Source organism: Octopus sinensis, linkage group LG14 (assembly GCF_006345805.1).
Source record: "Octopus sinensis linkage group LG14, ASM634580v1, whole genome shotgun sequence".
Classification (NCBI taxonomy): Eukaryota; Metazoa; Mollusca; class Cephalopoda; order Octopoda; family Octopodidae; genus Octopus; species Octopus sinensis.
This window is the reverse complement of record NC_043010.1, coordinates 51,804,247-51,828,323: the sequence shown is the minus strand read 5'-3', so window position 1 is coordinate 51,828,323 and position 24,077 is coordinate 51,804,247. Positions and strand designations below refer to the sequence as shown.

General features: G+C 40.6%; 1 protein-coding gene across 4 annotated transcripts in view; it reads left to right on the top strand.

The window, feature by feature from the left end:
• Positions 1 to 1,508: 1,508 nt before the first annotated feature.
• Positions 1,509 to 24,077, top strand: part of LOC115218782 (dTDP-glucose 4,6-dehydratase) — a 138,397-nt gene continuing 115,828 nt past the window's right edge. For all 4 annotated transcript variants that reach the window (XM_029788713.2, XM_029788711.2, XM_029788712.2 and 1 more), the window contains exon 1: positions 1,509 to 1,658. In XM_029788713.2, the coding sequence (XP_029644573.1) occupies positions 1,607 to 1,658 (52 nt within the window). In that variant the 5' untranslated portion in view covers positions 1,509 to 1,606. The remainder of the gene's footprint in view (positions 1,659 to 24,077) is intronic.

Below are 24,077 nucleotides of genomic sequence, written 5' to 3'. Positions count from 1 at the left end.
AAACTAAACCAATATCTATCTGCACACTCCTTTCACCACTACCACCACCACCTTACAAATTACTACTACTACTACTACTACTACTACCACTACTACCACCACCACCACCACCACCACCACCATCACCACTACCACCACCACCACCACTACTACTGCTGCATTGATCACGTTACTGTCGCTGTCTTCCTTACGAAGTCCATCTTCGTCGTCACCACCACTGCCGCCACCACCATCACCACCACGACCATCGTCACCCCCCCACTATCACCACCACCATGACGACCTCTGAGCCAATAAGGATCCTCTATGTGGTCAAACAACCTGCTAGACATAGCAGTCAAATTTCCCCCTGGTTACGTCTTACCTTCGTAATGAGCACAGACAAGCGTAAATGTAGTCTTCTTCCGTATACCTTAAAATCACAGTGATCGTCATGGCTGGAATGCCTTTGATCAGATCAAAGACTCGGCGTAGTTTTTGCTCGACCAGGTTGACCTAGGGCTAAAGTACATCACCGCTGCTCACCATCGGTTTCACCCCAATGTTGCAACCATCTTCGCATCCACCACCATCATCACCATCAATAAAACTCAATCGCCAGCCCCACCCCCACCCCACCCCCACCGCCATCATCACCACCACCGCTATCACTATCATTATTACCATCACCATCGCCACCACAATTCAAGTTACCCGCTCATCACCACCACACCACCACCAACAACAACGACAACCATCACCACCACCACCACCGCCGCCGCCGCCAACTCAACTAGCACTATTATCGCTAGGACAATCACTACCGCCATCACCACCATCACCGCTTTCTCCACCACCGTCATAACCATCAGCTCCTTCACCACTACCACCAGCACTATTTGTTCCATTGACTACCACTACCACCACCACCACCACCACCACCACCACCACCAACGATACCAACAACCTTAGTTACATCAACAGTAACCACCATCGCACCCCCCCCACCGCCGCTAAGACTATCTCTACTTCAATCACCTCAACCACCACCACCACCGTCGTCACTACTACTACTACTACTACTACTACTACTACTGCTGCTGCTTCTACAACAACAACAACAATAATAATAATAATTGTTATTATTATTATTATTATTATCACCTCCAACTCTCCACTGCCACTGACAACCTCAGTTAAAACAACAGAAGCCACCACCATCAACATCACGATTAGCAGCAGCAACATTTTCTTGTTGTGGTTGTTGTTGTTATTGTTCCTCTTCTTCTTCTTCTTCTTCTTCTTCTTCCCCTTTGCTGCTGCTGCTGCCGTTGCTGCACTTTCCTTTTCCCTCCCACTTTCCTCTCGCTTTTTCAAAACTGAAAAGAAAAAAAAAAAAGAAAAACCGCCCAAAATCCCCCTCCTCCTCCTCCTCCTCTTCCCCTTTTCCCTCTAGTTCATTCAAACCTTATCCTCCTCTTCCTCCCCTTCTTCCCTCTCCCTCTCTCCTTCTCCTTACCTTCCCTTCCCCCCACACACACTCAATCCTCCCTCCCTCCCTCCCTCCCTCTCTCCCTCCCCTCCCTGCCGGTCTGTCTGCAAAGAGTTTTCAGTCACATGATTTGGAATGACTAACATGGCCGATGGTGGACGGCGTGCTCGTGTGCTGATTCTCGGAGGTAAGAACGGCGGCCTTTATCACCTTAGCTTTTCCGCTGTTTATATGTAATAATCCAACCAGCTATTCGTCAAGCTGTTTATATTCAACTGTCTGTCGCTTGTCTATCATTTTCTCTCTTCGTGTCTCTCTTTCTCATTTCTTTACACCGATCTCTCTCATTCTTTCTCTCTCTCTCTCTAATTATTATGAATCTATATATTATTACTTTCCTCGATCTGTCTATATACATACATACATAGATGCATGCAAACATACATACATACATACATACATACATACATACATGCATGCAAACATACATACATATATGCACTCACACACACCTGCATACATATTGATCTATCTACCTGTTTCTTTTATTCTGTTTTTTCTACCTGTCGTTGTCACAACGATTTGTATATTTTCCCTATCTATTGGTTTACTTTGTTCGGCTATTTTTTTTTTTTATCGATTTGTTCATTGATCTCCTCGTCTATCTATCGATGTGTTTGTCTCTCTCTCTTTCTCTCTCTCTCTCTTACTTTATATATATTGATTTGTCCATCTATATGTTTGTATCTGTGTATGTTTTCTGTCTCTATGTATCGATCTAGTGATCACTATCTCTCTGTCGCTCTTGCTGTCAGTATATATATATATATATATATATATATATACTTTATTTAAAGCAGCAGAAAATTCAACAAAATCTGTTACTCTGAGTTTCTCGTTGCCGTTCATCAGACAGTTTTGCTACTCTACCACTGGTATTTGAGTACTCTTTTTTCCACCTTGTTTCACATTTATGTGTTTACTCCGGTATATATATATATATATATATATTATATATATATATATATATATATATCTATATACAGAGAGAGAGAGAAAGAAAGAGAATGTATACATACTGCATACATATATATTATGCATGTATACTGCATATACACACACACACACCTATCGAACTCACCAACAAATTCATTTGATAATCACATCGGATTATCACATACATAATATTATATACAACCAGGCTCCTGATACTGTCACATCAGATGTTACGTGTGTATATGCCTAATTTATTTTCTCGTACCTCATTCTCTTTCACCGTCCATCCATCCATCCAACCGCTCTTACAGTTACAACCACCGCCGCCTCCGACACCAACAGCAACAACACTATAGTCTGTACCACCTGCACAGAATAGTCATTAAGTGTGATTGTAAAGAACGGTGTGTCTATGATTGACTTTAATTAAATTTAAAAAAAAAAATCTAGCGGATGTTAAGCTAATTAACATAGTTAATCCGTTCTTTCTTTAATCTAACTCTCCTGTATCCGTAAAAAATAAATAAATAAATAAAGGCTGTGAAATATATATAATAAAGCGATAGTGTGACTATTATTAATTGGTCGTTAAATTCACTTAGATCAGTGAAAAATATTGTTAAGTGGAAAATATGAGAATGTTACGAAAGATACGATTAAAACGTTGTTAACAACTGCAAGACAAGCGAAAAAAGAAAAATTCAAATGTAAAGCTTTCCGTACAGCTTATACACGTCCTCACCCCCTTCTCACGAAAATATATAAAAAAAAGGTGTGACTGCAATGTGTGCATGAAGGAGAACAACGTCAATAAACAACCACCGTACCTCGCTTCTTGGGTTCCCCTTATTAAAAAATTACGTGTGATCGTAAGTGAAAGTTATGCCAAGAGAAAAATACTGAAAAAAAATAACATGAAAATCCAATAAAGTGTGACTGTAAGCAGTGTATGTGAGTGATCAGGTTATTTTTTAGAAGTTGATTGTTAAAATTACTGTAAACTGAATAACGAATGAGTCTTTACTACTACACCGCTTTCGCTTAAGTGTTTATAAGCGAAATGAAGCATTTCAAAAAAAAAAAAAAAATTAAACCATTAGTTTTTATTATTATTATTAAGGCGGCGAGCAAAGCAGAATTGCTAACTTGTCGGACGCTTAACGGCAATTTCTTCCTACTCATCGCGTGCTTGAGTTCAAATGTCGTCAAGGTCGACTTAGCCTTTTATGCTTCGTGGGGGGGGGGGCGTTAAAATAAGTACCGGTTGAGTACTGGGGTCAAAGGTAATCGACTATGCCCCTCCCTTAAAAATTTCAAGCCTTGAGCCTGTAGCAGAAAGGATCATCATCATTATCATCATCATCATTATTATTATTAAAGCGGCGTGCTGGCGGAATCGTTAGCGCCCCGGTCAAATTTCTTCCGGCTCTTTACGCTCTGGATTCAAATCCCGCCAAGGTCGACTTTGCCTTTCATCCTTTCGTGGTCGATAAAATAAGTACTAATTGAATATTTGAGTTGATCTTATCGCCGAGCTTCATTCCCCCCCAAAATTTCAGGCTTTGTGCCTATAACAGAAAGAATTATTTTTACAAACGTGAATTATATATAAGACCATTCCAAGTGATTGATTATTAATAAGCCAAGATTATTGCCCTAGTAAAACGCACAGATTGTGTATAATATATATACACCACTTGTAGCCAAGCTATAAGAGAACGAAGTAAGAAGGCAGGTATGTCAGTTGGTCGAGTACTTTGTTTTTTTTTAATATATATATATATATATATAAGTCTATTTTCCCCTATCAGAATTAAACAGGACAAAGGTTGTTACCCTTAAGGGTCCAAGTAAGATTGCGCGTTAAACCGGTTATTTTTCTACAATACACAAAATATTAAAATTTTTTTTTTATACAGTTCCTAATAGCATTTAATTATAAAAATATGATGGGATTTTTAAACATCAAATGGCTATGAGGGGCCATTCGAGTAGAATAGGAATCAAAAGGGTCCACACAGGCAAAGAGATGCTTGAGAACGACTGATTTGGAAGCAAAGAGGGAGACCCTTTGATGACTAATTAGTGTTGATATTTTTTTTAATGACTCGTTCTAGTCCTTTTATTTTGTTCTGTTTCATATAAATGCTTCATATATACTACATGCACCATACACATACACACCTGTAGCCCATGTATAAGTAATATGTATTCAACTCTGATTACTGAAATATTAAGGAGCAGTTTGAAATGATCCCTGCATTTAGGTTCTGCTTGGACTTGTTGCCAGTTGAATTAGGGCTTAGATATCACGTCTGGTGCAATGTCAGTTTTGTTTTTTTCAACCAGTGCATACATTTCACAGCTGTCCTGGGACAACTACCAGTTGATTTACCAAGCTGAAACTGCAAAAGGTGGTGATATGACGTTAATGATATGGAACATAACGTAGATGTCACATCTGACCTGCCGGGTTGTTGCCAGCTGGAAAGGGTTATATAGCTCACATCTGGCCGGGAGCTGGAGATGTATGTGTGTGTGTGTGTATGGGTGGGGGTTATTACGTAATAAAAATGGACATATATTTCACATCTAGCCTGAGTCTGTTACCAGTTTTGCACATACATGTCAGTACCCCAGCCACGCCCAGTAACGTATGATTGTATGTGCATTAGACATTGACTGTAAGCGGAGTTACTGAATATGGATTCATATAGGTATGGAGATCCTTTTGAAAGGAAAGCGGTTGCAAGGAGTGGAATTATATATATATATATATATATATATATATATATTGCACTTCGCTTAAAGTAATTTTCTTATATGTATATTTATATATAAAAGATGACATTCAGCGAAGTGTAGTGAAAGTAGAAAGATAACTAAAGTGGAGTGATAAGTACTATATATATATGTATATATATATAAAGATAACTTTAAGCGAAGTGATAAGTAAGAATATGATGATGACTTTAAGCAGATGGTGGTGGTGGTGGGGAGAGAGACAAGCAGAGATGTAAGGATATATATGAAAGGAGTAAAAATATAAATAAAAAAATAAAATTGTGTGACTGTAAGCAAATAATGGTTATAAAGAATTATCATGTTAGAGAGATATGACTATTACCAGAGAGTGACTATAAGCGGAGTTAGAAGGGGGGGAGTGTGAGTGTAGAGAGAAGCGAAGGGGACAAAACGAAAAAAGGTACAGTATTTTGTCATATATAAAGTTGTACATGATTTTTAATAATAATAATAATAAGGGGTTCAACGTTGGTCATATGTCATATTGACCCCACCCCCGCCGAAAAAAAAAGAAAAAGAAAACGGATGCGACTTATACATAAATGTGTGCTTGCATACATGCATGTATGCATCTATGTATAAACCGTAAACTTATAAAGATATGTGTATATATATATTGCATATATATGTGTACATTATAAATATATATATATACACACACACACACATATATATATATATATATATGTTATATATATATGTGTGTATATATATATATATATATATATATATATATATATATATTATATATATATATATATATATATATATATATACTGTGCACATCTATATGTATGTACTTATGTAAAAGCGGATTATTTTATACTCGATTTTAACTGAAAAATCTTGGGTGCGATAATATTAATAATGATAAGGAGAACGGAGATTTTTCACATCCCTAATTTTATTAATCAGTTATTTACAGCATCCTTTTCTGCACCTACGTGCGTTTCAACTGCATCGACTGCACCCTTGTTAGATCTGCAACGTGGTCTCATGTTCGTTGCAGTTTCGTCAGAGTCCTTCTTTACTGCCGTTTCGAACTATGTGTGCGTGTGTGAAAGAAAATGAGGTGACAAAGGAATAAACGATTGTCGTCTGAATTTCGTTAGCTTACAGCTGTTTCCACTGTAAGCTGTGGTGGACTCATTTAGTTGAGTGCGTCAAACATGAAGGTGTGTTTATGCCCCCGTAATTTAGCAGTTCGGCAAAATAGACCGATAGAATAAGTACTAGGCTAACAAATAATAATTCCTGGGGTAGATTTCTTCGACTAAAACCCTTTAGGGCGGTGCTGCAGCATGGCCGCAGCTAAATGACTGAAACGTGTAAAAGAATAGAAGAACACACACACACACACACACACACACACACACACACACACACACACACCACACACACACACACACATATATATATATATGATGGAAGTCGACTCGTAACAGAGTAGGATGACTCTTTAGAATCAAGAGGCCAAGTTCATGAATTTGTCTCGAGTCGGTAAAGTGTTGTGCAAGCAAAATCACCAGTGACACAATGGAGGTTGATACGACCAGAAACCAACTACACTTCAGTTTTTTTTAAAATCTTATACGAGTTTACCTTTTAGAAGGAAGTTCTAACTAGATGTAAGGGGTCCTTCACTCCCCGTTGTCAGTACATGGGTTAACCTATAGCTGGTACCCTGGCAGGTGCTACTACTCTGGGTCAGAATAGAAAACCTGGGAACATATAGTGACTAAGGTGGTGGTTCTACACTCCTCGAAATCCTGAAACTTCTGAATCAGACCCCGCTACCAGATGTAGTTTAATGTCATACCCAGGACTTCCACCACACACACATACACACACATATATATATATAGGCGTGGCTCTACGGTAAGAAGCTTGCTTCCCAACCACATGGTTCCGGATTCAGTTCTATTGCATGGGCACCTTGGGCAAGTGTCTACTACGATAGCTTCGGGCCAACCTGAGCCTTGTGAAAGGATTTGGTGGACGGAAACTGAAAGAAGTCCGTCATATATATATATATATATATACGAGCAAAACGCCCCTGCCCGTCAATGGACGGTGCTGAGTTGTCAAACATTTAAACCAAATTTTTTTTGTCTCTTAAATATACTGCATTTTGTGGCATTGTTTCAAGCCAGACGGCTTTTTTTGCGCAAACTGCACGTGCATTTTTCTCGCGTACGCGTTGTATCGAACGCAACAGCTGATGTCCTTGCATGTACAAATGCACGTTCTCTTGGCTTTATCGATCGCATTCTCACCTGGAATCGATTTTTGAAATTTTTTCAAGACTTATACACGCCCTGATACCGTAGGTGTCTATATATCACATTTGAGCAATCGGATGGAGGATGCCCAAGATCCTAGAAGACACACAGACAGACAGAACGGATTTTATATAATACATATGTGTGTGTGTGTGTGTGTGTGTGTGTGTGTATTTGTCCCTCCCGTCACCACTTGATAACTGATGTTGGTGTGTTTACGTCCCCGAAACTTAGCGATTCGGCAAAAGAGACCGATAGATTAAGTACCAGGTCTTACAAAAAATAATAAGTACTGCGGTCGATTCGTTCGACTAAAAATCCTTCAAGGTAGTGCCCCAGCTTGGCCGCAGTCTAATGACTAAACAAGTAAAAGGTAAATATACATATATAAATTCAGAGACCTATTCAGGTGAATATAGATTTTTTTTAACCACGTGACTTCCATAGGATTATACTATTTCGTTAATCTTTTTCATTTAGAACTAATTTCAGTATACAATAAATTATGCGTACGTATTTGCATTAATAATTGGCACTCCGTCAGCTACGACGACGATCTGATCAACGGAACAGCCTGCTCGTGAAATTAACGTACAGGTGGTTGAGCATTCCACAGACACACGTACCCTTAAAGTAGTTCTCAGGGAGATTCAGCGTGAAATAGAATGTGACAAGGCTGGCCCTTTGAAATACAGGTACTACTCATTTTTGCCAGCTGAGTGGACTGGAGCAACGTGCAAAAAAAGTTCTTTGTTAAGGACACAATGCATCGCCGGGAATTGAACTCACGACCTTACGATGGTGAGCCGAATACTCTAACCATTAAGCCACGCGCCTTGCTCGGTATAATATAGTAAAATTGTATATTTATAAAGTAATGCAAATAAAGAAAGCCAGCTCATTAGAATGATTGATATATACATGATAAGGCGGCGAGCTGGCAGAAACGTTAGCACGCCGGACGAAGTGCTTAGCTGTATTTCGTCTGTCTTTATGTTCCGAGTTCAAATTCCGCCGAGGTCGACTTTGCCTTTCATCCTTTCGGGGTCGATAAATTAAGTACCAGTTACGCACTAGGGTCGATATAATCGACTCAATCCGTTTGTCTGTCCTTGTTTGTCCCTTCTGTGTTTAGCCCCTTATGGGTAGTAAAGAAATAGGTATTTCGTCTGCCGTTACGTTCTGAGTTCAAATTCCGCCGAGGTCGACTTTGCCTTTCATCCTTTCGGGGTCGATAAATTGAGTACCGGTTACGCACTGGGGTCGATATAGTCGACTTAATCCGTTTGTCTGTCCTTGTTTGTCCCCTCTATGTTTAGCCCCTTGTGGGCAATAAAGAATTAAGTATATCCATGATGATCTGATGAGCTGGCTTTCTTTTATTGCATTAATTTGTGAGTTCACAATTGTATTGTATAATATATAGCACATGGGCGCATAATTTCTTATATACTGGAAGTATAACTACATAAAGACATTAATTACTGTTTCCACAGGTGGGTGACGGATTTCAGTCTTCGTTCTCTGACCTTTGAGTTTCATAAACTTCTTAATATGGCGTGTCTTCACCATTTCAAATTCATTCATATAAGTCTTTCATGTACGACTTCATTAAGGAAGAAAAGTTTGCTATCGGAAGACTACAGAGTGACAATTCCATCATAATACTTCCAGGAGACAAGGGGAAATGCTATAGTGGTACATGAAGACAGTTGTGAAACAACCGTAGTCATATGGAAGTCACGTGGTTAAATAAATCTTTAATCACCTCTCGTACTACCTGAATTTTTTGTTTTTATATACTCCTCTCAGAATGATTTTATCACTCGGATTTTCAGTTAGATGGACACTTTACATTACACTATTTTGTAATTGATTATTATGTAGCTGATAGCCGAGTCCGTACGAAGAGCTTACTGTGATAGCCGCATGATTCCCTGAATCCATATCTTACACTAATTTACATACACACTCACACAAACACTGACAAGATTAGTGATTTTAAAGTTTCAGTTTACAATGTTTCATCAAACTAGTAAGCTGAAACTTCGAAGTCAAGCTTTTCCTTGTAAATACGAAATAGATATTGCATTCTGCTAAAAGGTATCGAATTGTCTTTCAAGTTAATGTTTAACTGATGAAATACCTACCTACCTACCTACTTAATACATATATGTACATTATACACGTACACATCCAGGGATCAAAGTGTAGGAAGTTAGTCAGCTTCCAGCAGTCTATAGAGGGTATAATAAACAACTTTCAGGAACAATAATAGTTTATTGGCGTAGCAGGTTTTAGGTTTTTCCCATATCGAAGTTCGATAAACTGAAGAAAAGTTGTTTTGTTGTTCACTGTTAGCAACTAGGGTTGCTATGAATGCGAATACAAATCCAAATCGGAGGAGTAAAGCAGGTAAAATCCCGGTTACATATCTTTCCTAACTAGCAGAACCTCGGAATTAATAATTACTCAACAAGGGGTTCTCTACTAGATGCTCGTCAGGCCGAAGATACCTTATATGCATCTATTTATATATTGTTTGTATTATTATATATATATACTCTTACTCTTACTTGTTTCAGTCATTTGACTGTGGCCACGCTGGAGCACTGCCTTTAGTTGAGCAAATCGATCCCAGGACTTATTCTTTGTAAGCCTAGTACTTATTCTATCGGTCTCTCTTGCCGAACCGCTAAGTTACGGGGACGTAACTTAGCGGTTCGGTAAGAGAGACCGATAGACTAAGTACCAGACTTACAAAGAATGAGTCCTGGGGTCCATTTGCTCAACTAAAGGCAGTGCTCCAGCATGGCCACAGTCAAATGACTGAAACAAGTAAAAGAGTAAAAGAATAAATAAATAAATAAATAAATAAATAACAAATAAATGAAGTACTGGGGTCGATTTGTTCGACTAAAACCCTTGAAGGTGGCGCCCCAGCATGGCCGCAGTCCAATGACTGAAACAAGTAAAGGATAAAAGATAAAATATGCATGCCTCTGCCTGTCTTTCTGTTTCTCACTATTTTTCTAACTCTCTCTCTCTCTCCCTCCCTCCCTCCCCCTCCATCTCTCTCTCTCTCTCTCTCACTGTTTTGTATCATAAACTAGACTTTTTAACCACTTACTCCTACTTAACATAAGCTTGATTGATTTGTGTGTATGAGAGAGAGAGAGAGAGAGAGAGAGGGTGGGGAGGCAGTAAAGAAAATGAATGAACGAGACAGAATGAGGGTTGAGGGAGGTGGTGGTCTCAAGAAAGGTGGTATTATTAAGTGGAAGGAGTGGGAGAGAAGGTGAATGTATTTGCAGCGTTTAAGAGAAAGGATGGGTGTGGCTTTGGGAAATAATGAGAAAGATGAGTACGAAGCGGAGAGAGAGGGGGAGAGAAAGAGGTGTGTGTGTGTATGTGTGTGAAAGAGAGATAAAGAGGCGAGATAAATTTATTTGCATAGGAGAGTCTATGAGAAAAAAGAGATAGAGATTTGAGACGGGGAAGGGAAAGGTGGGGGGGATGTATTTGTATAGGATAGAGGACATAAGTGAGAGAAATATATATATATATATATGTTTCTTTATTACCCACAAGGGGCTAAACACAGAGGGGACAAACAAGGACAGACACACGGATTAAGTCGATTACATCGACCCCAGTGCGTAACTGGTACTTAATTTATCGACCCCGAAAGGATGAAAGGCAAACGTGACCGACCAGGCTATCAGATGTTGCTACACATCGCTGGTCACAATGCGCTTTGCATTGTTTTAGCCTTCAGATGACGCCACCCCACTGGCTAAGCGAGCAAGCCAACAGAAGTAAGAGTGAGAGAATGTTGTGGCGAAAGAGTACAGCAGGGATCGCCATCACCCGCTGCCGGAGCCTCGTAGAGCTTTAGCTATTTTCGCTCAATAAACACTCACAACGCCCGGTCTGGGAATCGAAACCGCGATCCTACAACCGCGAGTCTGCTGCCCTAACCACTGGGCCATTGCACCTCCACACACACACACACATACACACACACACACCACACACACACACACACATTTGTATTTATGTATTATTCTCCACGTTCAGTGTAATCTCCACACCTCCATAATTTGTTTTTACTTCATTGTCGTTGTTAAGCCTTTTGGCAAATTAACGAATCTTCGTTTGATCGTATCATCAGAGCGTCGAACAAAATGTATTGCAGTATTTAAATACACTTCTTTACTAACTGAGTCCAAATCTCGCTGAGGTCAAGCTTGCTTTTCCTCCTTTCAGGATCAATCAAATGGAGTACCAGTCAAATACTACGATCGATGTGATCGCCTAACCTGCTCCCTACAAACTCCTGTCTTTCTACCTGTATTAGAAGCAATTATTAAGAGGTCAATGGTTTGCAGGATTTGAATGATTTATCCTACAAGCTTTATCTCTGCATGTCATCTTTGTTCATTACGATCTTGACAGGCATCTGTTGCAGTTAGCAGCAGTCTAGGAGCATTCCCAGTTATTATGTAGCCTGAGTATGGAAGGGCTGCCGAACCCCCCCCCCCCCCAAAAAAAAAACGTAAACATGGGAAACATCATTGATAATTTCAGGCCTGTAACTCTGTTGAAAGGGAGTTATAGATAATGGCCAAATGTCCCTGCAAAGAAGCTGGCATTTGTCGTTGGTATCGTACAATACGCGTATGATTGTCGGTTGATCTATTCACAACACGTCACACTATGTGATACATCGTGGAGAAGGTTGGTAATAAGTCTGGCTTTGGTGGAGCTCTGATTAATTTAGATCAGTGGTTCTCAACCATTTTATGCCTATGGACCCCCTTTAATTCCTATTTTACTTAGATGGATCCTCATATTCATTTGATGTTTAGAAAAGTTCCATTATAGTTTTATAATTAAATATTATTATGAATATTAAAAAATAGTTAAAATATTTTGTGTATTGTAAAAGTAATTGGATATAAAATTATAACAACCAAATCTTACGTGGACCTCCAAGGTCCATATGGACTCCGGTTGAGGACCACTGATTTAGATCGATTTAAAGCCTTCGAACAGGGTAAGGCAGCGAGTTGGCAGAAACGTTAGCACGTCGGGCGAAATGCTTAGCGGTATTTCGTCTGCCGTTACGTTCTGGGTTCAAATTCCGCCGAGGTCGACTTTGCCTTTCATCCTTTCGGGGTCGATAAATTAAGTACCAGTTACGCACTGGGGGTCGATGTAATCGACTTAATACCTATGTCTGTCCTTGTTTGTCCTCTCTATGTTTGGCCCCTTGTGGGTAGTAAAGAAATAGGTCCACCGTTACCTGGCAGCTATCCTAAATACAGCCGGATCCGATTCCATTTTCAGAGGCTGTGTCTATCCGCTATACAAATGGAGTATGCTCGGTGGTCCGACTAAAAAGTCTCCTGTCAGAACCGTTTCAGTTCACTCACCCCTGTACCTTGTCTCATGAATCACTGTTGCAGAACTTAAATATGTTACGGGACATTCCACTCGAAGACAGATACATACGCGAACGACCTCACCATCATACTCTCAGACATCTCAGAAATCGAGATGATTATCACCATAAAGTGATAACAAGAGCACAATCTAACTAGAACAAGGCAGTAAGATTGCAACTCGGTTCCTGGAGAAGCAAATCCATACTGGCCACCGGCTGTTGCTGGACCAAGAGTCCTATTAATGTAGTTGAGATCTGGTTCGGTCCAGACCTCCTGGTGGATAGAAACTAGAGTCAAATTACGAATAGAGTGGTCTGTTTCACCCAGAAAGAGAACGAGAGCTATTTCTGAAAGAGCGAACATAAGAAGGCGAATGCATACCTCACCGCTAAAATGTTATCATACCTTACCTCAAACCGTATTTCACCAGATTGATCGTCTGTTCTTTTGCAGGTCAGACAGTCCATTTGTTACCAATACACTCTGTGTATCGCAGAATTGGGATACTGTGGTTAATGATGCACAAGAACGCGTTGAGACAGCGATATTTGCATAAAACCTAATCGGATGACAGGCGCCACTTTTGTTAGGTTCATCTTTTGGCTGATAATCTCTGATGGAAATACATCCCTTAGTCAATCGTAAGTTAAGATTAGGTGTCTGAAACTTGGAGAGTTACCAGGTGTTCACAGTTTTCTGCCGATCGGATAATTAGGACAGTGACCGTCAACTCTTGCAGTCTGCAGAGGTTAGTGATAAGCATAAGCAACGATATTCCAGGAGGATACTGTAGGTGTCGTTGAAGATTAACTAAGCAGTTTCTTCCGGAATATTTACAGTTCGTGGATTGTGGACAATTTCGGAAAGACCTTGGTTTAGCAACGCCATCGGTGGACATTGTTCGTTCAGAATGAAACCTTCAGGTATAGTCGTATCGTTGAGAAGGAGGGTGACGTAGTAGCTTGGGTGTTCGGCTCACGATTATGATGTCGTGAGTTCAATTCCTGACCAGGTAGCGCGTTGAATCCTTGAGCCAGGTGCTTCATTTCATACTTCTCCAACCTACTCAGCTGAAATTTAGTTAATTAGATAATTAGTACCGGTCGAGTGACAGTGCAACTCTCTCTCCGCCCCCCTCTCTCTTTCTCCCCAACTGTCACATCCTTAATGTGCCGCTGATTCAAAAGGTGTGAGAGTCGAGAGAGTTTTGTCTGCTTACGGCTATGCAGGCATCTAAAACAATTAGTAAAAGAATGATCCACGTTACTTAGTCATCATCGTTCACGGGTGACGACGCACAGAGAGCGACCAAATTGTATTTCACACACCAATTAGTTGTTAGAAAATTGTTGGACTTGTAGAGTTCTATGGAGCAGTTGTCACGTGACAGACAGTACCAGCTGCTGACCAAGTCCATCGTGGTCATCTCCTCACTACATTCCTTTGTCAGTGAAGAATAGATTTCTTTCCGGCTATGACGAAAAGAATAGCGTGATGGTCAGAATAGGGAGTACCGAGATCAGGATTCTTAATTTCCATCCAATCCTTCAGCAACTTCTTTAAGGAGACGAAAACCCTGTTCTCTCATAAATTTGCTGAAAGGTGTGAAAGTGACGACCATGGCCTGGATGAAAAGACCTCTTCATAGGCGCAGGCATGGCTTTGTAGCAAGGAAGTTTGTTTCCTAACTTCATGGTTCCGGGTTTAGTCCCATTGCGTTGCACCTTAGACAGGTGTCCTCTACCTTAACCCCGGCCGAACTAAGCCTTGGGAGTGAATTTGGGAGAAGATCGTTGTGTGTGTGTGTTCCCTACAGCTGGTTGATAACTGGTGTTGGTTTGTTTACGTCCCCATGATATAGCAGTTCGAAAAAAATTGACCGATAGAAAAGTGAACGCTTAAAAAAAAAATATGGTTTGATTCGTTTGATAAAAAAAAAAAGAAAAAAATTTCAAAGCGGTGTTCCAACATGACCACAGTCCATTGTTTGAAAGAAGTTAACGATAACAGATAAAGATTATAAGATCTGGTAACGCATGCGTGAAAGCAGTGTCACCAATAGACAGAAATTTAGATTAGCCCAAATATTTTCGCGATATATATGACCTATACAAAGACCGTATTCACTGCCAATTTGCTGTGAAGAACCTTTCTCACTTCAGGCAACATCATCATCATCATTGTTCGACCGTGGTCGAGACAATGGAATTTACCATGCTACGCCAGACTTCACGGTCCATCGTAGCATTACGGAGGTCCTGTTGCTGGATGCCTGTATCCCTGGAGATTACATCAGGGTAGGAGAGTGTGCGCCCTCTGGTATTGCGAGTAGATGGCTTCCAGAGGAGAAGAGTAGAAATTGCCTCGTTTTCAGCTCTACAACAATGTCCAGCAAACTGGACTCTCCTACCTTTCACAAGAGATGACACAGGTGGTAGTTTCCCATATATTTGCATTTTGGTTGGATGACGCTTCCACGAGAGATTTTGAGCTCCCATAAGGAGGCGAGTGTAGGTTCCATCCAACCGCCTCTCAAGCTTCTTTGATAACGTCCAGGTTTCTGAGCCATATAGTAGAATTGGTTCGGCTTGGATGTTGAAAAACACTACCAGTCATCTCATGGCACCTTCTCTCGGCAGAACGGTAGGAACATCTCTCGCTTCTTGGCAATCATAAATACCAAATACTAGTGCAATGGGAATTAAGAAGAAATATGGTTGCTATTTCTGACCAGTCAAACGGCCGCATATATGTTCCGTTATATTTATTTATCTATTTATTTATTGTTCAACTCAGTCCGTTAGTCTTGTTGATTATCTGTTTGTTGACCAGACCAGTGTGTTTTTGTCAGTCTGATCTCGCAATTAGATACAGCTGTACTACTAACAAAAACATTAAAAAATTCTAAAATATTTCCGCTTTCTCTACTAATATCCCAATCCTTGTTAGGAGTGGGGTTATTTCTATAGAATGCGGAAATATTAGCGATAGAATGGATTAATATTTATTTAACACTGTGTGTGTGTGTGTGTGTGTGTGTGTGTGTGGTGTGTGTGTGTGTGTGTACGTGTGTGTTGGGACTTTCAGCCGACTGACGATCAGGAACAAGAAATTCGGAATAACAACTCATACAGACCCATATTATGTATGTATGTATGTATGTATGTATGTATGTATGTATGTATGTATATATTTATAATACATACACACATATAAACCTTTCAAGGTGTTGCCCCAACATGGCCGCAGTCCAATAACCGAAACAAGTAAAAGATATATATTCTGAGTTGTTCCCCTCGATTAGTTTTTGTTTCAACCTAGTAAATCACCTAGGCTATAAATGTTTTCCACTCATTTTTTTTTTTGTATATATCAGAGTATTTCGTTCTGCTATTAAGACAAGGTGAAACAACGGCTGTGCTGATGACGCCTATTGATGCTGGACCATGTTTGTACCACTGTCTTTTTGTCTTCTTCAGACATTTCAACTGCTTTGTTTTTTAATGACGTCAGTTGTTGAAGAATCCTGGATCTCTTGATTCTCGAGATTAATCTTCTCATTTCGTGTTCAGCTGACACCAAGCGATTGTTCTGCCATATCGAGAAACGGAGAGAATACCAGTAAATCAAAAATTTATCTTGTATAGTAAGTATTTAATGTAATTCGCAATGTAATTCGAGTTGGCCAGGCCCGCTCTTGACAATGTACCGGTCGAGCAAATGAAAGTATAATTAAAATAAAAGATGGACACAAGGTTATTAACGGAGCATCAAAGCGTTTATAAAATAGTTATACAAAGGTGGGTGTAAATATAACTAAGCAAAAAAAATCAGGAAAACGAAAGGCATTGTAGTTCTTCATGGATATTGTAGATTTCTGGCAAGTCCGTTCTCTAATATCACAGATAGGAGGCTCCTAGTAATTCTTCATTGATAGGTATACATCTGGAAAATTCCTACTTCAATATCACAGCGCTTTACTCTCATTCGACGCAGAAACTGCGGGCTGGAAGAGACCATGCGGCAGGTGGCTGGAAGTGATTGGAAAAGCTCAATATCACTATGGAGGATGCAGAGGGGCTGGCACGGGACTGGCAGCGATGGAGAACACTGGTGGACCTAATCGACTGTATGCACGGGATCGGTAATCTGGGATGATCCCTGTCCCATCAAGCAAGAGCACGAAGCAAGCAAATAGTAGAAGCATATCACAGATAAAGGGAGTATCCAGTAATTCTTCGTAGTAGTTCTTCATTGATAGACACTCGACGAGTTCATACTCTAACTTCACTAAAAAGAGAGAGAAGAATACAGGTACCGTAAATCCTCGAGTATAGTCCGCTCTTGAGTATAATACGCAAGGGATTTTTAGGGTGCTGTACCTTTGAAAAACCTAAACCTTGTGTATAATACGCACCCCTTCTCTAACTTGAGTCAAGGAGGTCTATATAAAGTCCTTGGTTTGTAAAACTGTATACGGCAGTAGTTTTCAACCAGGGTTCCTCGGAACCTTGGGGTTCCGCAAGAAGTTACAAAACTGCTAAAATCGGCAGTAATTTTAAAGTCTCCTGTGCAGATATGTGTGCATAAGACTATTAAATTATTGCACCGGGGTTCCTCGAGCCAGTGGAATGTTTCCTTGAGGTTCCGCTCCAGCAAAAAGTTTGAAAAGCACTGGTATACGGTAACGTCCTTTATTGTTATTGTACATATAACATAATGCAAACGTGTAGCTTTTTTGTGCATTTCGTTTGCAGAAAATAAAGAAATAACAGTAATAACGTTTAGTAAATGTTGCTTACTGCAAGTTATGGATGATTCTTTTATGACTTCATTGCTTTCAGGCTTAGCTGAAGGTATTTTCGCACCCGACATCACAAAATGCGTCTGAATAAACATTGCCGGACAGCAAATAGAGACTCGGACATTGCTTAGAAAATAATTTTCATTTTTAACCTCGTATATAGCACGCACTAGGGATTTTGACCTTTAAATTTTTGGGAATAAAATGCGGATTATACCCGAGGATTTACGGTAATCGTTTACAGCTGTTTCTGGGGTTCGATTATCATGCATTGTGCTTATGCATACATGAAATAAATTGCTTTTAGCGAATGTATATGTAATAAAACCAATGTAAATTATATTATCACTCATCCTATCATCACTCTTTATTCATTTCAGTTTTTCGAGTAAACGTTTAAAAGCTATTTCGGTGATTTGTCTCTATCTCTATTATAAATGTTTGTGGATTGGCAGATGTGGAATAGTGGCGCTTGAGGGAGATTTGACGGCTATTCGTAGCACGCCGGGAGGCTATGTTACCGGCTGTGGACGTAAAGGGAAAAAAATTGTGGAGAGAGAAAAAAAATGGAAGTTGTGAAAAAGCGAAATTGCTAAGTGTCAAACGAAAAGCGAATTAGTTAAGCTAAATTAGACAATGCAATTATTGCTATTACAAGAGACACTGTATCCGTGAAAAAAAAAGAAAAAGAAAAAAGGCGAGTTGGTCATGGCTGAAATGTCTTTGATTCTAGGTTTCTTCGATCAGGGGCTGGCCTGGAATTAAACAAACGATAGCAATCGTAACAAAACACCATCAAAGCCACTGCCAGCGTCACACCATCACCATCTTCATCATCAGTTTCATTGTCGTCTGCCCAGAATTAAGGGTTACGGTGGCAGTGACATGTTTTCAAGTCGCCTTTCTCTCTCCCTCCCTCTTTCTCTCTCCATGTTAGCTTCACCTTTCCCACTTATATACTTCTCCTTCCCTTGTTTTCCTTCCTCCCCTTCCTCTTCTTCCATCATTCCCTCTCTTTCGCTTTCCTTTACCTTCTTCCTTTCGCCTCTTTATCTTCCTCTCATTTTTTTCTTTTCTTTCTCTTTCACTCCTCTCCCACTTCACCCTTCCTCTTTTTTTTTCCACATTTCAAATGAACGTTAGTGTGACCACACGCACGCACGCACACGTATATACACTCGTGCGCAGAAACGCATACACGCACATACACACACGCGCACATACACGAACGCCTATAAACACACACACACGCATACGCGTGCGCGCACATAGAGCACGCGCGCAAATTTCCAGAGACACGTGCACAAGCGTGTACTCACGCGCTCGCGCATCCATTTCTATTTTACTTACGATTCAATAACAAAACATGAAGGTGATGGTGGCGACGGTCGCCGTGCTGAGGGCGTGGTTGTGATTGGTAACACAGTGTTGTAGTAGGAGGGGGGATTTAGCGGTGATGGTGACAGCTAAAGGGGAGTTGGGAGTGTCGTTGTTTAGCCCCGGGTCAGTCAGCCCTGATTGAGCAGAACCTATGATGAAAGGTGTCCCAACCCGTCTTTGTATAAAGTATTAAGCCTTCAGACATACCTTGAATACACTTCTCTTTTTTCTTTTCTTTAAGTGATTGGGTGCGATAGGAGGGAGATTTGGTTTCTATTTCTAGCAGGTCGAGCGACCACATAGAAGTTCTGTTTTTGGTTGCGGTTTTGTTTTGTGTTTTAATGGTGGTGGTGGCGGTAGTGGCGATGGATGATGGTGGTGGTGCTGTTGAGGTGTTGGTGGGGATAACGCTGATGGTGGTGACGCTGTCGACCTCTGATAAAAGGCGTTCCACCTCTGACATCCCGCCTATTTTCCATGTGCAGGGAGCTCTGAACTGAATTGTCTAAAGTCTCGTTATTTTAAAAACGGCAATTGGGATTCGAGGAAAATTTGACAGCTATTTCTACCGGGTGCAGCGACGGCATTAGTTCGAGTGGTAGTGGTTGTGATGAAGGTGTGGCCATGCTTTGATGGTGTTGGTGATGTTTGGTTGTGGTGGTGATCCCTGAAAAGCAGTGATGTTTGATAGTTGCTGATCTTGACAGAAAGGGTGCCGGTGTTTAATGGTGGTGGTCGTGGTTGCAGTGATTTTGAGTGAAATACATATTTCTATTTCTTTCCTCCCCACTAGGGGCTAAACACAGAGAGGACAAACAAGGACAGACACACGGATTAAGTCGATTATATCGACCCCAGTGCGTAACTGGTACTTAATTTATCGACCCCGAAAGGATAAAAGGCAAAGTCGACCTCGGCGGAATTTGAACTCAGAACGTAACGGCGGGCGAAATACCACAAAGCATTTCGCCCGGCGTGCTAACGTTTCTGCCAGCTCAAAAGGCGGGGTTTGATGGTGGCAGTCGTGGTGACAATCATATCGACTAAAGAGACGGTGATGCGGTGGTATCGATTAAAGGAGTGGTGTTGAGGGTCATGTTGACCAGTGGGATGTTGGCGGCGGCGGCAGTGTCGTTGACTAAAGGAGTGCTGGTAACGATGGGGTGGCGGTAGTCGACTAAAGGGGCGATGGTGGAGGTGATGACTAAAGGTGTGATGGTAGCGGTGATGTTGGCTAAAGGGATGGCAGTGAGGTACTATTCAAGAAGAGTGGTCCCGGTGCGCGCACTCGCGTACTCGCGCATCCGCACTAAGCTAGTCGTGACTAGTCGATCCTTACTTTGTTTTTGTTTTATTTACTTTGTTTAAAAAATTATTAACTTTGTGTAAAAAAAATTATTTTATGTTTTATTTACTTTGCTAGGTAGTCTTTGTAGGATCGACTAGTCACGACTAGCTAGCGCGGATGCGCGAGTGCGCGCACCGGGACCGCTCTTCTTAAATAGTACCTGGCAGTGATATTGACTGAAGGATAAGTGCTGTTTAATGATAGTGGTGGTGGTGATGTTATATGAATGGATGGTGGTGTTTGATTGCTCTTGTTTAACCCTAGGTCAGCCCAGATCAAGCAGTCCCATATCCTGTCATTACTAGAAATGTTAATATAAGTACGGGCGTGGTTGTGAGTTAAGAAGTTTGCTTCCCAACCATATGGTTGTGGTTTCAGTCTCACCGAGTGGCACCTAGAGCCTCGGGCCGACCAAAGTCCTGTAAGTTGCTTTGACAGATGGAAACTGAAAGAAGCCCCTCGAATATATATTACTCTTTTACTCTTTTACTTGTTTCAGTCATTTGACTGCGGCCATGCTGGAGCACCGCCTTTAGTCGAGCACATCGACCCCGGGGCTTATTCTTTGTAAGCCCAGTACTTATTCTATCGGTCTCTTTTGCCGAACCGCTAAGTGACGGGGACATAAACACACCAGCATCGGTTGTCAAGCAATGCTAGGGGGGCAAACACAGACACACAAACACACACACACACATATATATATATATATACATATATACGACAGGCTTCTTTCACTTTCCGTCTACCAAATCCACTCACAAGGCATTGGTTGACCCGGGGCTATAGCAGAAGACACTTGCCCAAGATGCCACGCAGTGGGACTGAACCCGCAACCATGTGGTTGGTTAGCAAGCTACTTACCACACAATATATATACGCATCCATTTCCAAGTAAGTATATGTGTGTGTGTCTTTGTGTCTCTGTTGTCCCGCACTACTGCTTGACAACCGGTGTTGGTGTGTTTACGTTACTGTAGTATAGCAGTTCAGCAAAAGTAGCCAATACAATAAATACCAGGCAAAAAAAAAAAATGTACTAGGCTCAATTAGTTCGACTAAAATTCAAGGTGATGCTCCAGCAGGACCGCAATCTAATACTAAAACAAGTAGAAAATAATAAAAAAAGTCAGGATGGGATACAGAAGTTTTTCGAGTGCCCTCTTTCTTTCTGTCTGTTAATCCTCATTGCACACAAATATTTTTTGAGATTCCAGGAAATTCTTGAAGCCCTGCACCCACGTCTCGTCATACCTGGCTGTGACCATTCCTGGCATCTGGTATGTAAGGAATTACACTGTTTAGTTTAATATATTCTTCTTTATTGAACATAGACGTAGGAGTGGCTGTGTGGTAAGTAGCTTGCTTACCAACCACATGGTCCCGGGTTCAGTCCCACTGCGTGGCACCTTGGGCAGCTGTCTTCTACTATAGCCTCGGGTCGACCAAAGCCTTGTGAGTGGATTTGGTAGACGGAAACTGAAAGAAGCCCGTCGTATATATGTATATATATATGCGTGTGTGTGTGTGTTTGTGTTTGTCCTCCCAACATTGCTTGACAACCGATGCTGGTGTGTTTACGTCCCCGTAACTTAGCGGTTCGGCAAAAGAGATCGATAGAATAAGTACTGGGCTTCCAAAGAATAAGTCCTGGGGTCGATTTGCTCGACTAAAGGCGGTGCTCCAGCATGGCCACAGTCAAATGACAAACAAGTAAAAAGAGAAAAAAAAAAGAGTATAGCAAGATATGGTTTCAAGATTTGGCTGCTATTTCTAATTTATCAAAGCTTTCTAATCATAATCTTTTATCTTTTACTTGTTTCACTCATTTGACTTCGGCCATGCTGGGGCACCACCTTAAAGAGTTTCAGTCGAATTAATTAACTCCCACTACTATTTTTTAAAAAGTATTTGTACCTAATTTATCGATGTCTTTTGCTGAACGGATAGGTTACGAGGATGCAAACAAACCAACAGCGGTTGTCAAGCGGTGGTGAGGCATGGCCACAGACACACACACACACACACACACACACATATATATCGTATAAAGGATCGTGAGTAAATGCAAAGCAAATCACAAGAAACAAATATATGATTGTAGGCCTACCTTGCATTCAATATTTCGGGGTCATAACCTTGCATTTACTACGCATTGTTCTGGATTTACCCACGATCCTTAATACAATATTACAATATATTTTCTACACAATGCTTCGTAGTAATTATTCCATTATAATATATATATATATATATATATATATATACATACGCATATACGCGCGCACGATAGGCTTCTTTCAGTTTCCATCTACCAAGTTCACTGACAAGACTTTGGTTGATCCGAGGCCATAGTAGAAGACACTTGCCCAAGCTGCCACGTAGTGGAACTGAACCCGGAAAGCAACACCTGTTAAAAATTATATAAATCACCGTGATCACCGTGACCGACCAGGCTATCAGATGTTGCTACACATCGCTGGTCACAATGCGCTTCTTATTTTTTTAGCCTTCAAATGAGGCCACCCCGCTGGCTAAGCGACCAGGCCAATATATATATATATATATATATATATATATATATATATATATATATATATATATATATATTATATATATATATATGTATGTATATATGTATGTATGTATGTACACACATATATAGATTCTTTCGGAACATACTCAGGGACCGCGCCGGACGGCACACACTCTGCCCTTAAACAATACTTTATTTGTTTTGAAATTCATGTGAACCCTAATTTAGGTCGATTCATAGCTGGGATGTGATTTGGTTAGAAACACTTGAATGTGATGTGATCTAATTGTCTTGGGACAAAATTTTGAGTTCAGACCTTACCATTTTCCTATTCTAAGGGTTAAGTACTGAAAATCAGTTGTATTGACTATATTCCACCCTCGACTCACTCTCCATTCAGAACTCATGCTGTAGTGTCCACTCCATTTCTTACCCACTCCACTCATTATTACACTCAGTCTCTTGTTCCCTTGAAGTCGGTCCCTCCTATCAGACATGTAGCAAGAGGAGATGGGCGAAGTAGGAGCTTCTAGGAGCAGGAGCACAAACTTTCTGCTGAACTTTCTTGCATGTTAATTAAGGTATGCGGACTAAAAGTATGTTCTCCTTGTCCCAGATGTCGAGAATCCTTGCTCCGTTACTATCCTCTGGAATTCTCACTTTGCACCTGTCTTTTCCGGTGGTCATCGTTGATTTATAAGTCCTGTATTAAGCTCCCCTATGTATGTATGTATGTAGTATGTATGTATGTATGTATGTATGTATGTATGTATGTATGTATGTATGTGTGTGTGTGTGTGTAGAGAGAGAGAGAGAGTCTCTTCTGTTTTTAATTATTTAAATTCCTCCTCTGAAGACGGTGCTGGTTTCTAACAAAGATACAAAGCTTTATCGTTGGAATATAGATAACAAAAACAATGTCGCATTTTAGAATTGAGAAAAATCTTGCATTTATTTACTGTTCCGATTACAGAATGTATTTGTAATATACGAATCATTTGGTTG